The following is a 14,057-nucleotide window of genomic DNA, read 5'->3' as shown; positions in this document are numbered from 1 at the left end:
TGTCCACACTCTCCCTAAAGGGGGCCAGATTCGATGATGTGGAAACACTGGGGTGCCGGATGCTTCTACCTATATATATATATATATTTTTTTTTTTTAATTTTTTTTTTACGGATTAGTATGAATACTTAAATACAAGGAGCTCTAAAAGATTTTCAGAATTCTTTTGTACGGAGCCCCGCACATGTCATGCAGACAAAAAAAATTGTAGGCTAAATTGTGTGCACGATTTTCCATTTCGTTCCCTCGATTTATAAATTGTGCGTACGATTTAGCAAATCGAGGGAACGAAATAGTAATCGTGTGCACATTTTAGTACATCGAGGGAACGAATTAGTAAATCGTGCGCACGATTTATTTATTTTTTCTTGCATGTCATGTGCGGGGCTCCGTACTTTTGCTTTAGAATCTAAATCTTCAAATAAAATGTTAAGGTTATCACTACATCTGTCTAAAAAAAAAAAAACAATGACTGATTTATAGTTATTTTCAAATTATAAAATAACTTCATTATTGTTTATTTAATTCTAACAAGTAGTTTTTTTTTTTTTTTTAAACTAAGCAAAATTAAAAATAACTTGTTTATAATCACAGGAGAGAGAAAGGAAATATATCGGCATCAGATATCGGCCAAAATAATTGGCCATATTTCATCCCAAAAAATCAAAAGCAAAAATAAAATAAATTAATAATAATAATTATAGAAAATTCACATTACTTAAAGAAAAAGATATATAAATCTTTTGTAAAATTATAATGCTGAATAAAAGTATTAATAAAAAAAAAAAACAGTATTATAAAAACAGTTTCATATGATTAATCATATATTGTTGAATTAAAAAAAAAACTTACCCAAATATTTAAATTGTAAAAGCAAAAAATGAGATCATATAGAACTTATTTTATATTTCATACACATTTAAATAATATTTCTGTGAAGAAATGTCTGTCTCAAATTTCATTTCAATAATCAAAAGCAAAGTATATTTTACATTTGAAAAAAATATTTATTTTTGTAAGATTAAGATTTATTTGCATTATGACATTAATTTTATGTAAATTGGCACACCTCTAAATAGTCATTATCATAAAAAAACCCTCATTATTTATACTGTAATAAAAATAGTCTTTAAATGCAGTGCTAATGTACTTTCTAATTTGAATAAAATATCATTAAATATAATAAATATATAATGAAAATAATGTCACAATGCAAAAAAAAAAAAAAGTAAGGATTTAAAATATTTTAAGAAATTTGCAAAAGTGGAAAAGACTGTCAGTAGAATACAAGCCTAAAAATTATATAATTTTGAACTTGTCGCAATGCATTCTGGCATTGCCTTCACCATTACAGATAGATGCTGTATGCTTCCTAATTTGGCCATGATATATAATTATGCTGCCTTTTAGAGCAGTTTTTTGCATTGGGATCAGCCTTAAAAGGCTGCAGCAAACAGACCTGTGATGTGTATTTTAGCACTAGTTGTCCTTCACCTCATATTTCCATATTTTCCGTATTCTCAGATCTGCTCAGGCTTGGGCTGTGTATGATCTGCAGGTGCTGATGGACTGAGTCGGCACCTGTTCCTGCTCCGTCTCTCATGCCCTTGATGCTCTTCTTGGGTATCGATTCCACCGACTGCTTTTGCTCCGGCTGAGGCCATTAGGTCTATGTTTAGTAGAGCAGCCTTGTTTGAACTTCATTGCGGCCTGTTCTTTTGGCAGTAAATGCGCTTATTATGCTGTTTTAGTTTCTTCACATACAGTTTTATTTACAACTGTGAAAAATCATTGGAGATTATTGGAGTTTGTTTTACAAGAAAAAACTATTTAATTCTTTCTATTTCAAAATCTCATGTTTAATGAATTGTTCAGTTGCTGTCGTAAACTGAAATTTCCTTGCAATTTCCGAGTGAAAATTGTTTCTACACCATTTTTTTTAATGTGAAATAATCAGATCAATAGAAAACAAACTAATCATGTAAAATCTAGATGGTTTTATAAATATGAGGAACGTTAGCGGAGTAATTCACCCACAAATCAATCATTATTTACTGACTTTTCACAGAAGAAAGAAAGTCTGGAGTGTTCCTGACTTGTTACTCTTGAGTGATTTCAAATGAATTCAGTGTTGAAAGGTTTGCCTTTCATTGTGTTTGTGGTTGTGATCTCAAGGTTAAGACGACTGAAACTCAAGTTAGAAGAGCATTATGGTCAGATAAACTCATCAAACTCAAACACTCTGCTAACACTTACTTACACTGCAATAAGTGATGCTCTTCCTCAGTATGTTGTCTTGTTTTCCAGTACAAATAACTACATTCTTAAATCAAGAGCGAAGTTAAACAAGATATTAAGACTTGTTTCCTGAAAGATTCATCAAAATTAAGTGAGTAAGAAAAAACACGGGGAAAGAAAAATAATCTTGTTTTTCTTTTAAATTATGTTGATTTTTTCTGATCCTATTGGCAGACATTTTTCTTGTTTTAAGCAAAAACTCACTTATTTTTCCAGAAAACAAGACATACAACAACAAAGTCATTTTGCTTCCCAAATAAATATATCTTGATTTTTTTTCTCAATTTTATTTAATGCATCTGAATTTTTTGATTTAATGCTAAATGAATCTTGATTTAAGAACGTTTAGATAAAAATACTGATTTATTTATTTTGCAGTATATCAGCCTGTTTACTTCTTTCCCTTGGGATTCGTAAATAGAAATTCAGTACCACAATCCCACTCTTTTGTGCTGGTCTTTCTCGTTTTTTCTTTGTGAAAGCAGTTTTGGCGTGAACAGTAGAAATAGCCGCTGTTGTGGTGTTAATGGTGATCTGGTTGGAAAAGACTGTGGCCTAATTGTAGTTGATGAAAGAGTCGTCTCCTTGATGTGCATGACTGTTAAGTGACAGTGTTGACAGCCAGTGCTTTCCACATCACTTCCTGTTCTTCCCGTCACATGGGCCGTGGTCATGTGATCATTTCTGTCCCAGTCACAGCAACAGCAGGGAGCAGAATAAAAATGATATCATTAAAGCAAAATGACCCGGTTTACTTTCTTTCTCCACAGTTTGTTTGGCATCTCCTCCATCGTTCGAACCGACTGCTCCTCAACCTGGAAGCTTGCTGTCAACAGTGGCCTGAACTGGCACCATTTTGTCAATCCCATCATGCTCTTGGTCCTGTACTACACACTGGCCACCTTGATCCGTCTGTGGCTGCAAGATCCCATGATCATGGTGAGCCTAATGCCACTTGAAGTGAAAAAGTATATTTTATGGTGTATTTTAAGTATTATTTGAATGTACACGCTGCCAAAAAAATATTATTTTAATGAGATTTTCCAGTTGAAAATATCCAAATATCCGTTAAACAATATATTTTAAATTAATTCCAATGGCAAAAATATTTTTCTTGTTTTTAAGCATAAACTTCACTAAACTTGATGAATGGATGCAAACAATTAAAGTGGAGAAAAAATGGTTTAAAAATAAATTTACTTTGAAAACAAGTATTTTTCTGTATTTTACACAAAAACACTGTTTTTTTATCATTGATGTCAAGCTTGTCTCAATTTAATGCATTTTTCATGCATTTTAATACAAAGAAATTAATTTAGGAATTTTACAAAAGGCAAACAAAATATTGAGGACAGAGGGACAAACATATATAATGATTTATTGACCAATTAACATTTAGTCTAAAAAAAAAAAAAAAATGCAATATTTCTTAATAAATAAATGTTAATATTCCTTAAAGGGGTCATATGATGCGATTTCAAGTTTTCCTTTCCTACAATAATGTACAGTATTTGAAAAATAATGTGTTTTTTGAACATTAAAGCATGTCAACATATTCTGTTACACCAAATACACAAAATAATGATCTTTAAAAAAGCATCATATGACCCCTTTAATTAATATTAGTCAACTGTGTCTATAATATGCTTTACTTAAACTATTATTAAACTAAAACTAAAATAATTTGTTACTTTAGATAAAATAAATGTTAACTTTATATAAAATGTAAATAAAATAAAATATGAAAAATGTTTTTTACAGTTTTTTAAACAAACCGTTTTTAAAATAAAAATTAATAAACTATGTAGACTTTGAAAAAACTAAAAATGAATAAAAAGGACAATAACACAAGAAAATTTCTAAAAACTTACACTTAAATTAAAGTGAAAACAAAATTTAAAAAAATTCAAAATATTAACAAAGAAATCATGGCTATATAATAGTATATGAATGATACTTAAATAACACTGATATGAAGATGTATATGATAGGCACATAACAATGTTCAATGTTGGTTTGATCTCTGTCACCTTTTCCCCATCTGTCCACATGCTGTCATGCGCTTCACGGCTTTATAGAGCGGTCAATACCTCACATGTATGAGCTTATTGATTCACATGCCTCTAGGTTTGATCACAGCATGATTTCACGATTTTGTTGTTGGCGTTAATCTAAGTGATGAGAATAACCGGTGACGTGACTTCGCAGAGAGATCGATGATGAATCATAAACGCTGTTACGCCTTCATCCGATGAAATGATTAGTTCATTGTTGCTGTTTTCATCTCATGACTCCATTAAGCGTGTTTATCATCTTCAGAGTTTTCATTCGTAAGCTGCTCCACGATACATGTTTTAATTTCATTCACGGTACTCACTGAATATGTTTCTGTGTTTATTGATTTTTCTCTGGCAGGAGAGTGAGGAAGAGGAGATTAACGGGGAAAATGAGACCGCTGGAAACCGCTTCATTCACACGTCGATCGGGAAGCGGCTGCTCTGGTGGAATGCGCATCAGAAAACTGAGGAAAGAAATGTGGGGGAACAAAGAGCATTTTTAAAGCTTAAATTAAGAAAATGTCTCACAATGCTAAACTTTATCTTAATCCAGTAAAGTTTAGAGGCCACAATATAAGTCCGAAATTGCATGTAATGAGGTCATAGACTAGTGGAACAAAAACATTCAAAATAAACTTTTAAGTGTTTATTTTATTGCACTTTATCTATTTGGGTCTGTAGAATTTAGTTTTAATACATATATTCAAGTGAAGTTTTTATCTCCACTTCAGCAGCACTCATAATTTGAAGGTTTTTTTCTGAAGGGTTTGTTTATATATATATATATATATATATATATATATATGATTTGCACTGATTTATATAACATTTTATTCCTAAAACATGGTGAATTTTTTTTCTGCCTGTTGACAGTATTTTCTGAAAATCCAAAACCCCTTTACACTCTAAAAATGCTGGGTTAAATACAACTTAGCGCTGGGTAAAATATGGACAAACCCAGCGATTGGGTTGTTTTCAACCAACAGTTGGGTTAAATGTTTAACCCAACCTTCTGGGCAGTAACCCAACTGCTGCTGGGTCAAAACAAGCCAGTCGCTGGGTTTATCCATATTTTACCCAGCGTTGGGTTGTATTTAACCCAGCATTTTTTAGAGTGTATGCAAAAATGCTGGGTTAAAAACATCAATTTCTGGGTTATTTGGCAACCCAGTGCTGGGTAAATATTAGACAGAACACATGCTGGGTTAGTTTAACCCAGCTTTTTGGGTTTTATACATTAACCCATTTGCTGGGTTGTTTTTTGACATTGTGCTGGGTCAGTCAACCTATTGAAGGTTTTTCATTTTAATAATGAAAATGCATTCTAATAACTGTTTTATATATAGGACAAAAACAGTTCATATACAATATTTTTATTAATTTAATGTCAAGTCAGTCTTTTACAATCATAAAATCTTCAAAAACATTCAGTAAAGGGTTTAGGATGTGACAAGAGCAGCCAATAGGAATCTGTAGATCAGTTGGCTGTTCCAGTTCATTAAATGACTTAAGGTGCGTTCACGCCATATCGTAATTACCGTGATTACGAGATACCAACTTTAAAAAAAATAAAATCACGTCCTCGTAGAAGTCGTAATTACAACTTATGAACTAGGAGTTTTCTGAGAGCTACAACTTGTACCACCTGAGCACCTCAGATTCATTAGGCGCTGTGTTTAGGGATTGATAGTGCGATATTTCCGAGTCCAAGGGTGTGAACAGCTCCAAGTAGAACGTCACGTGTTGTCATCTCGAAATTACAGTAATTACGACATTCATGTTTGAAAAATTACATCAAAAACAGATTTATCTCGTGCCATCTTTTCAACCCTTCAAACGCAAAGTGCGACCACAGCGGCAACAATGACGCACTAGATCAATAGCACCCCTGTTGTCTTCTTCTTTGATCTCTAGCTGGCGCTTGGTTTGGATCGTTTCCTCAAACCATACGCTGCTGTGGGTGCTAATAGTTGCCGGATTTCATGTACAAGACGTTTCCATCCATTGGGTTTCATGGCCATGGACCTGGCCTCATCGAGGTTGAGACGTTGTTTTCTCAAATCCTCTTCAACCTGTTTGATCCATATTTTCTTTGGCGCTGTTTGTTGGACTTTCCACTGGACAGGTCGATTTCGGAGTTTGTATGGTAACTTGCTTGTATGGTAAAATGCTAGGCCTGGGCGATAAAACGGTATCGATATTTATCGACGGTACACCTTCTTCGATAGAATAGATGTATAGAAAGCCATGCAAAGTTAAAACAGTTTAAACTTTTAGAAAACACGTCATGAATTTGTGGAGGTTTATTCCTTTTCACTGCGTCTCTTATGTTTTTAAATGCAGTCGGTGTGATCGGCGCTTCGGCTCTTTGGATTAAGCAATGCCTAAATACATGATGCTGTTTTGTTCATAATTGTTTATGTAATTTACGAAATTATATTTGATTTTTATGAGTTCATTTAGACATAATGCACATTTTTTTAAATAGAGTTACTTCCTTGCGTTGACAATTTAAATGCGCTGCATTATTTTGCTCGTTGTGCCCTCCTGTGGCCTCGGGAGACAAGACAAAAGTTTCCTTAAAACCTATTTAATCTGCATATAAAACATTAAAATTAGATATTTGCTTAATTTTTATTGTGTGTATGACTGTTAAAACAAAAAAGATTTGTTGTTTGTCTCAATAAATTGGGTTAATTTAAAAATACAGTGATTATATTTAAACTTTTTTTCTATTGCTCTTTGTTTTACAAAAGGTTATAAAAAATGTCAATAATTATTGATGAACATTATATCATTGATACATTTTTTAGCTATATCGCCCAGCCCTATAAAATGCTTTGGTGACCAAACCATTGCAATCGCCGTTTCTGAATTTGCTCCTCAATCGTTGGCTGATATTCGCATCGACAGCGAATATCCGCATTTCGAAGATGGTCACGAAGGGAAACTAATAATCTGGAGTAGGCGCCGCATTTGAAAGACCTCAAGTTTGGCCAGGTCTAATTTAAGTAACGTCCAAGTTTCTGATCCATAGAGGAGAACTGGCAGGATTAAGGTCCGAAAGAGGTGGACCTTGGTTTTGGTGGAGATGTTGGAGCACTTCCACAGGCACCACTTGTGGGAAGCAAAGACTGCGGCTGCTTGACCAATTAGAGTGTGGACTTCTGCTGTAGTCGCTACTTTCCTCTCTTGTACCGCTGTTCCCAGGTATTTAAATTGTTGAACTTGCTCAATTTGGTCACCATCGAGATGAACGATGGCCAATGATCCATCTGTTGCCCCTGGTGTAGTCAGTGGAACTCACGGAAACTTTGTTGCATATAACGGTCTGAGCCCAGGTCGCTCATTTGTTTGGCGGGAGGTTAAACTTCGATGGTGGTGCCATCGAAAAAAGCATCTTTCGCTTTGAGTGTAGATCTGCTGCGTTTGTAGAAGGCTAGAGATTACAGACGTTTTCCTATTTATACAGTAATAATTTGATAGATGATGGATGGATGGATGGATGGATAGATTAGATATTAATTTTCACCATGTTTTCAGGAATAAAATGTTATATAAATCAATGTGAATAATATATGAACAAACCCATCACTGAAAACATTCAGAATATTGATTAAAACTGTTAATAAAAAAAGTTTGGTGTATGTAAGTGCTGCTGAAGTGGAGAAAAAAAAACTCACAGCCTTTAAAGATATTTATTGTAATTAAAATCTACAAATGCAAATAGATAAAGTGTAATAAAATAAACATTTATGCGTGTATATCGGATGTTTTTCTTCCACTAGTTCGAAACAACACATAATGAAAAGCCAAATATCACAAATTCACAAATTTGACTAGTGCAGGTTATACCTGTAGCGTCTTGCCTTAAGAATAGCATCAAGAGCATCCATGTTGTCTTAAACTTTAGCGTCCATCCTCACCCGTCAGCATTAAAGGTTTTTTAGCTCATGTCGGTCTGAGTGCTGGTCTCTATCTGTGAATAGTGCCGCTGTACTTTGCTCTGCTCAGCGCTGATGTTAGAGAACAGCATAATGTTATCGACCCTCCTGTGCTCATCTTAAATGTAATAATATATATATATATATATATATATATATATACATATATACATATTAAATATACTGCAATACTGTGCAAGTTATCTATACTTATAAATTATTTTAAATTTATAAAAAAATATAATATAATTATATATTTTCAATTATAACTTTATAATTTTTTCCCCCATAATTCCCATTAATCCCATAAAATTCATTAGATTGAAATGTTTCTTTAAAAAATAGCTGTTGTTAATTATAGCAGCATTAGATTGATATTTAAATATACTGTATTTTTTATTTAGTATTTATTTTTTTATTTTTCAACCTGGTAATGAGAATTTGTAGTGAAAATAAGTGGTTAAAGAAAATGTCACAATTCAAAAAAAATCTTCATTTTCTTTCTGTTGAATGTAATTACTTATTTGTTTAGTTTTTTGGACATTTTCTTGTAGGTTTTGTGAGATTCGCCCATTTGGACAAGCAAATATTTTTACACACCTCAGCTGTGTATTAAAACAGTACGTGTGTGTGTTAAAACTAGTTGTATATATATTTCATATTTCTAAAACTGGCTGCAAAAACAATTTTAGTTTAAAAAAAATCATCAAATCTTGCATGCTGTATATTAATTGCTTTTAGACAGATATTAGTCATTTTCTGTGCTTATTATATGACCTGTCCCTTGTGTAATTTTTTTTCCTGTTATTATGAAGGTAATGGTGGTTAACTCTAACGGGACGTCGTTTGACTATGTGTCCGCTGTACCCATTGAGAACGGACCGGTCAGTCTGGATATTTACTCAACTCCTCAGTATAAAGTGGATCAGCCTGTTGAATTTGAAGGTGAGATTTAGTACAATTAAATCTATATATTATATCCAGGGTTATTATAGTTTTAAAATATATTGTATTATAGTTATATAGTAACTAAAACACTAATTAAAATATTATATAGTAATCAAAACAATGTTACCTTAAAATATTAAAAATATACTTAAAAATATGTAAAAACTTATTTTATTTCAGTTAGTTGCTAAGGCGTCATTTCTATTTAGTTTAACTTAATGTATTAAAATAACTAAAACTAAAAAGTAAAAAAAAAAACTAATAAAAAAGAGAAAAACTCACAACAAAATTACTAAAACTAACAAAAATTTAAATGAAACCTGAAAATAGTAGAAACTGAAAAGTAGCAAAATATAAGCTAATTGAAACTATTAATAAAAACTATAATAGTATGTCAGTGATACTAAAATAACATGTTCTGTCTGTGCTTCTATTGAAATATGTTTAACTTATTTAGATATTACAGAAAGCTACAGAATACAGAACACATCTTGTTAGTAGTAATTGCCTTTTAATTCTGAAGATGTTTATCTTAAGAAGTAGATACTAAAAGCCAGTTTAAAAAACAAGTGCAATACAGTATACTGTTCTGCTCTTCAGTATCTAGTTTATTTGATACTAAGGCTCTTAAAAAACAAACTGCAAAAACTGGGGCAAATCCAGTGACCAGTTCTTCCTCAGAAGCGCTCATTGCACTATAACCTGGTACTTTGTAAACACAACTGATTAAAATCTCACCGCTGTCTGGGGCTGAGAACAATTTGATCATTCCACTGACATTTTTCTTAAGTGAACAAATTGAAATGACTGTATTATTTTAATGCCCCACACAGAGAAGACAGATGAAAACACAAATGAGATCTCGGACTCACAGCTGGAGGAGGAAGAGGAGAAGACAGATGAGGAAGAGGAACAAGAGGAAGAGGAAGAGCAGGGCGGACCGCCAGACGCTCTAGTAAAAGTGTTCAAGTTCATCATGAAGCAGAGCTACATCTGTGCTCTTATTGCTATGATGGTGAGAAAGTTAAAGGAGGTTAAAGGGATAGTTCACCCAAAAATGAACATCTGCTGTTAATTTACGTACCTTTGGGCCATGCAAGATGTAGGTGACTTTTTTCTTGAGTAGAACAGTAAAGATGATTTTTATGTAAAATCGTGGTCCTTGGTGATTCATAAAATATAAGTCAAAAGAAAAAAAAAAATCAAGGAACACAAGTTAATCCCTGTGGCTTCTGATGATATATTGAGTTCTTATGAAGTGAAACTATCGGTTTGTGCAAGAAACTGATTATTATTTACAACATTATTGCCTGTAATTCAGAGCCTCATGCAAACTTTATATGCTTTAGACATGTAAAACATTCATGTTGCACATAATTTTGGGTGCTTTAGTAATAATAATATACATTACATCATTACGTGAACTGGTGAATCAGTTTTTTGAACCAGAAGCGAAATGTCCAAAATGGAAAATAATCATATTTCCGTTTGCCTGAGGCTGTGGATTAGAGGTCATAATGTTGTAAATACCGTATTGGCCCGAATATAAGATGACCCCCCTTTTTCCAGATGTACCTTTTGGAAAAAGGCTTTTTAAAAACCAAATCTTGTTTTTTCTCAGTAAAACACATTTTGTCTTCAATTATTTTCATATTGCATATTTTTCCTATTTTAATTTTTGTTTCGAAAGTATGGTAAAAACTGGTAAAATGTACCAACAATCACATTTAAAAAATATACACTTTTTGATATACCATTAAAAAAAAAAAAAAACAGGTAGCCCATCTGAATTAGGACATTTAGGCTATCCATCTAATAGTAGCCTACCAAAATCTTATTAACAGTAGAAGTTAAATCTTACTGTAGTCTTTAAATCTGGGTACTGTCTTACGTTTTAAAATCACAAAGGGAGTTTGGTCCCATCAGGCTAACATGACAGTCATGACTCATGCAGCTGTAAGGTTTTGTTTTGTTTTTACTTGCGATCTTTACAACACACATTACATTACGTATTTCATGGCACACTCGTTTTATGCGTATTTGGCGCCACCTATTGTTGTGGGTGTATTATTGACATGTCAAAGTCTAGACCCTGAATATAAGACGCCCGCATTTTTTCAGATGTATTTCCAAGTAAAAAAACATTGTCTTATATTCGGGTCAATACGATAATGTTCAGTTTCTTGCACAGACCAATCGTTTCACTTCATAAGACCTCAGTATATCGTCAGGAGCCACAGGTACCAATTTTGTGTTACTTGATATGTTTTTTTTTTTTTAATTCTCAAAGACGGGCAGACGCTGACTTGCATTTTATGAATCACTAAAGACCACGGTTTCAGCTAAAAATGTTCTTTACTGTTCTACTGAAGATAAAAGTCACCTACTGTACATCTTGGATGGACTGAGGGTGAGTAAATTAACACGTTTTAATTTTTGGGTGAACTATCCCTTTAACTATTCTTTTGAAGTTCTACAGATGATTTTGAGTAGAAAATAATTCAACAAAAAGCATAAAAATACAAACCATGAGATCTCATCAATCTTTCTCCATTTGTAAGGCGTGGAGTATAACGTACGTTAGCTGGCCAACATTCGTCTTTCTGCTGTGGTCCTGTACTCTGTGGATGGTGCGAGACCGAAGGAAATATGCCATGCTGACCTCCCCGTTCATGGTGGCCTATGGGAACCTCCTGCTGGTCTTTCAGTATATCTGGTGTTTTGAGCGCTTGAGTCCAGTGCCGGGTTTCTTTCTGAAGATGGAGGTGCCCTTCAGTGAACTGAGCAGCAAGGTAACAATTATACAATGAACTGCATGATTTTTTTTTAGATTATATATTTTAACTTTAATCAGGCCTCAACTATAAGTAGAGTTGCTGCTGTATCATTGTATGTATATTTAAAATATGTATATTTGTATGTAATATGTATATAAAATTGAATTAGTATATTTTTTTTAGCAAAAACAAATTTCATGAATAAATATATAGACTACCTGTCAAAAGTTTGCAATTAAGATTTTTTAATGTTTTGAAAGAAGTCTCCTCTGCTCACCAAGGCTGAATTTATTTGATAAAAAATACAGTAAAAACAGTAATATGGTGAATGTTTTTACAATTTAAAACTATTTTCTATTTGAATAGAAATGTGGTGCTCAGTTATCAATTATTATTTATCAGTTATTATTAATAATGGTTTATATTATTGTCAATATTGCAAGGTTTTTACTGCTTGATATTTTTGTGAAAACCGTCATATTTTTTTTTTTTTTTTTTTTTTTTTTGGAGGGGTGTTTTTTTTTTTTTTTTTTTTTTTTTTTTTTTTTTTTTAGGATTCTCTGATAAATATAAAATTCAATGAACTGCGTTTGTTTGAACTAGACTTTTTTTTTGTAACATATACACATCTTTACTGTCACTTTTGATCAATTTAATGCTTTTCTGATTAAAAGTATTAATTTCTTTTTTCCTTTTTAGTTTTTATCTTTTAGAAATATAATATTTAAATGAATGGTAGTGTATCACGGTTTCCACAAAAATATGAAGCAGCACAAGTGTTTGATAATAACCAGAAATGTTTCTTGAGCAGCAAATCAGCATCTTAGAATGATTTCTGAAGATCATGTGACACTGAAGACGAGTAATGATGCTGAAAATTCAGCTTTGATCAGAGGAATAAATTGCGTTTTAATATATATTTAAATAGAACATAGTCATTTGAAATTGTAATAATATTTCACAATTTTTCTGTTTTTACTGTATTTTTGAACAAATATTGGCAATCTTAGTGAGCAAAAGAGACTTTCAAAAACTTTAAAAAATCATACTGACCCCAAACTCATGAATGAAGTAGTGTATATTTTATATAAATAGGTAATTTCTTTGTAGTATTTTACAGATAAATTATTAGGCATTCTACAGATAATTTATTTATTTGCAGCAATAGCTGGAAAGTACACAACTATAATGCAACCCCATGACAGTTATGAATTCATAAACACACTTTTGATATAAAATGTCAGTATACCGTGATTTATTTATACATTTCAACCCATTCTAACTGTTACAAAAGTGAGTTGCTACAGTTGCTGTTTTCGGCATTGTGTCTGTAGGTTTTGTGTCAGCTGAGTTTCTGGCTGCTGCTCAGACAAACTTTGATGGAACGACGAGAGAAGATGGAAGAGGAAGCAGCGCTTGGTGACGTCAAAGTAGATGAGCAGGAAAAAAGTGGGTTGTTTATTAGAATCTAAAACAAATGGTTTCCTATGTATAATGTACAGATTAAATCCTGTAATCGTCACTGTCTTAATGCATAAAAAATAACTTTCCATGTGGGTTTTAGAGGAAGAAAAAGACAAAGAGGAAGAGGAGGGGGGCGAGAATGACCTGATGCATGTGATTGGGAAACTAGTGATGGCTCTGCTGGTGAAATACTGGATCTATATCTGCGGAGGAATGTTCTTCTTCGTCAGCTTCGAAGGAAAGATTGTCATGTACAAGATCGTCTACATGATGATGTTTCTGTCCTGCGTGGCTCTTTACCAGGTGCTGCACTGCTATCTAACCTTATAAAGCCAGACAGGTTGTTGGGATTTTGACTTGTGGCCACATGCCTATGGAAACAAGTACAGGTCACACAGGTCACACTACAAAAAATAAAATATATATGGAAAAGAAAAAAAAAGGTGAACTATATATATTTATATAATTTTAAATAAAATAAACTTAATTTTATACATATACAGTAGCTCGCCCAGAAATGAATGTCTGTGTGTGTGTGTGTGTGTGTGTGTGTGTGTGTGTGTGTGTGT

The 14,057-nt window shown here is 32.7% G+C and overlaps 1 protein-coding gene across 1 annotated transcript in view; it reads left to right on the top strand.

Moving 5' to 3' along the window:
- The window catches only part of LOC107687923 (piezo-type mechanosensitive ion channel component 2-like), a 91,512-nt gene that overhangs the window by 30,943 nt on the left and 46,512 nt on the right, over window positions 1-14,057 (top strand). Inside the window, 7 exon segments of the mRNA XM_016485412.1 lie at window positions 3,069-3,237; window positions 4,714-4,833; window positions 9,115-9,219; window positions 10,086-10,262; window positions 11,809-12,039; window positions 13,359-13,480; window positions 13,527-13,791. Coding sequence (XP_016340898.1) covers window positions 3,069-3,237; window positions 4,714-4,833; window positions 9,115-9,219; window positions 10,086-10,262; window positions 11,809-12,039; window positions 13,359-13,480; window positions 13,527-13,791 — 1,189 coding nt within the window.

This window comes from Sinocyclocheilus anshuiensis, unplaced genomic scaffold (assembly GCF_001515605.1).
Source record: "Sinocyclocheilus anshuiensis isolate Anshui unplaced genomic scaffold, SAMN03320099.WGS_v1.1 scaffold293, whole genome shotgun sequence".
NCBI lineage: Eukaryota > Metazoa > Chordata > Actinopteri > Cypriniformes > Cyprinidae > Sinocyclocheilus > Sinocyclocheilus anshuiensis.
Note: the sequence above shows the minus strand (reverse complement) of the source record. Positions and strands in the feature narration are given on the sequence as shown.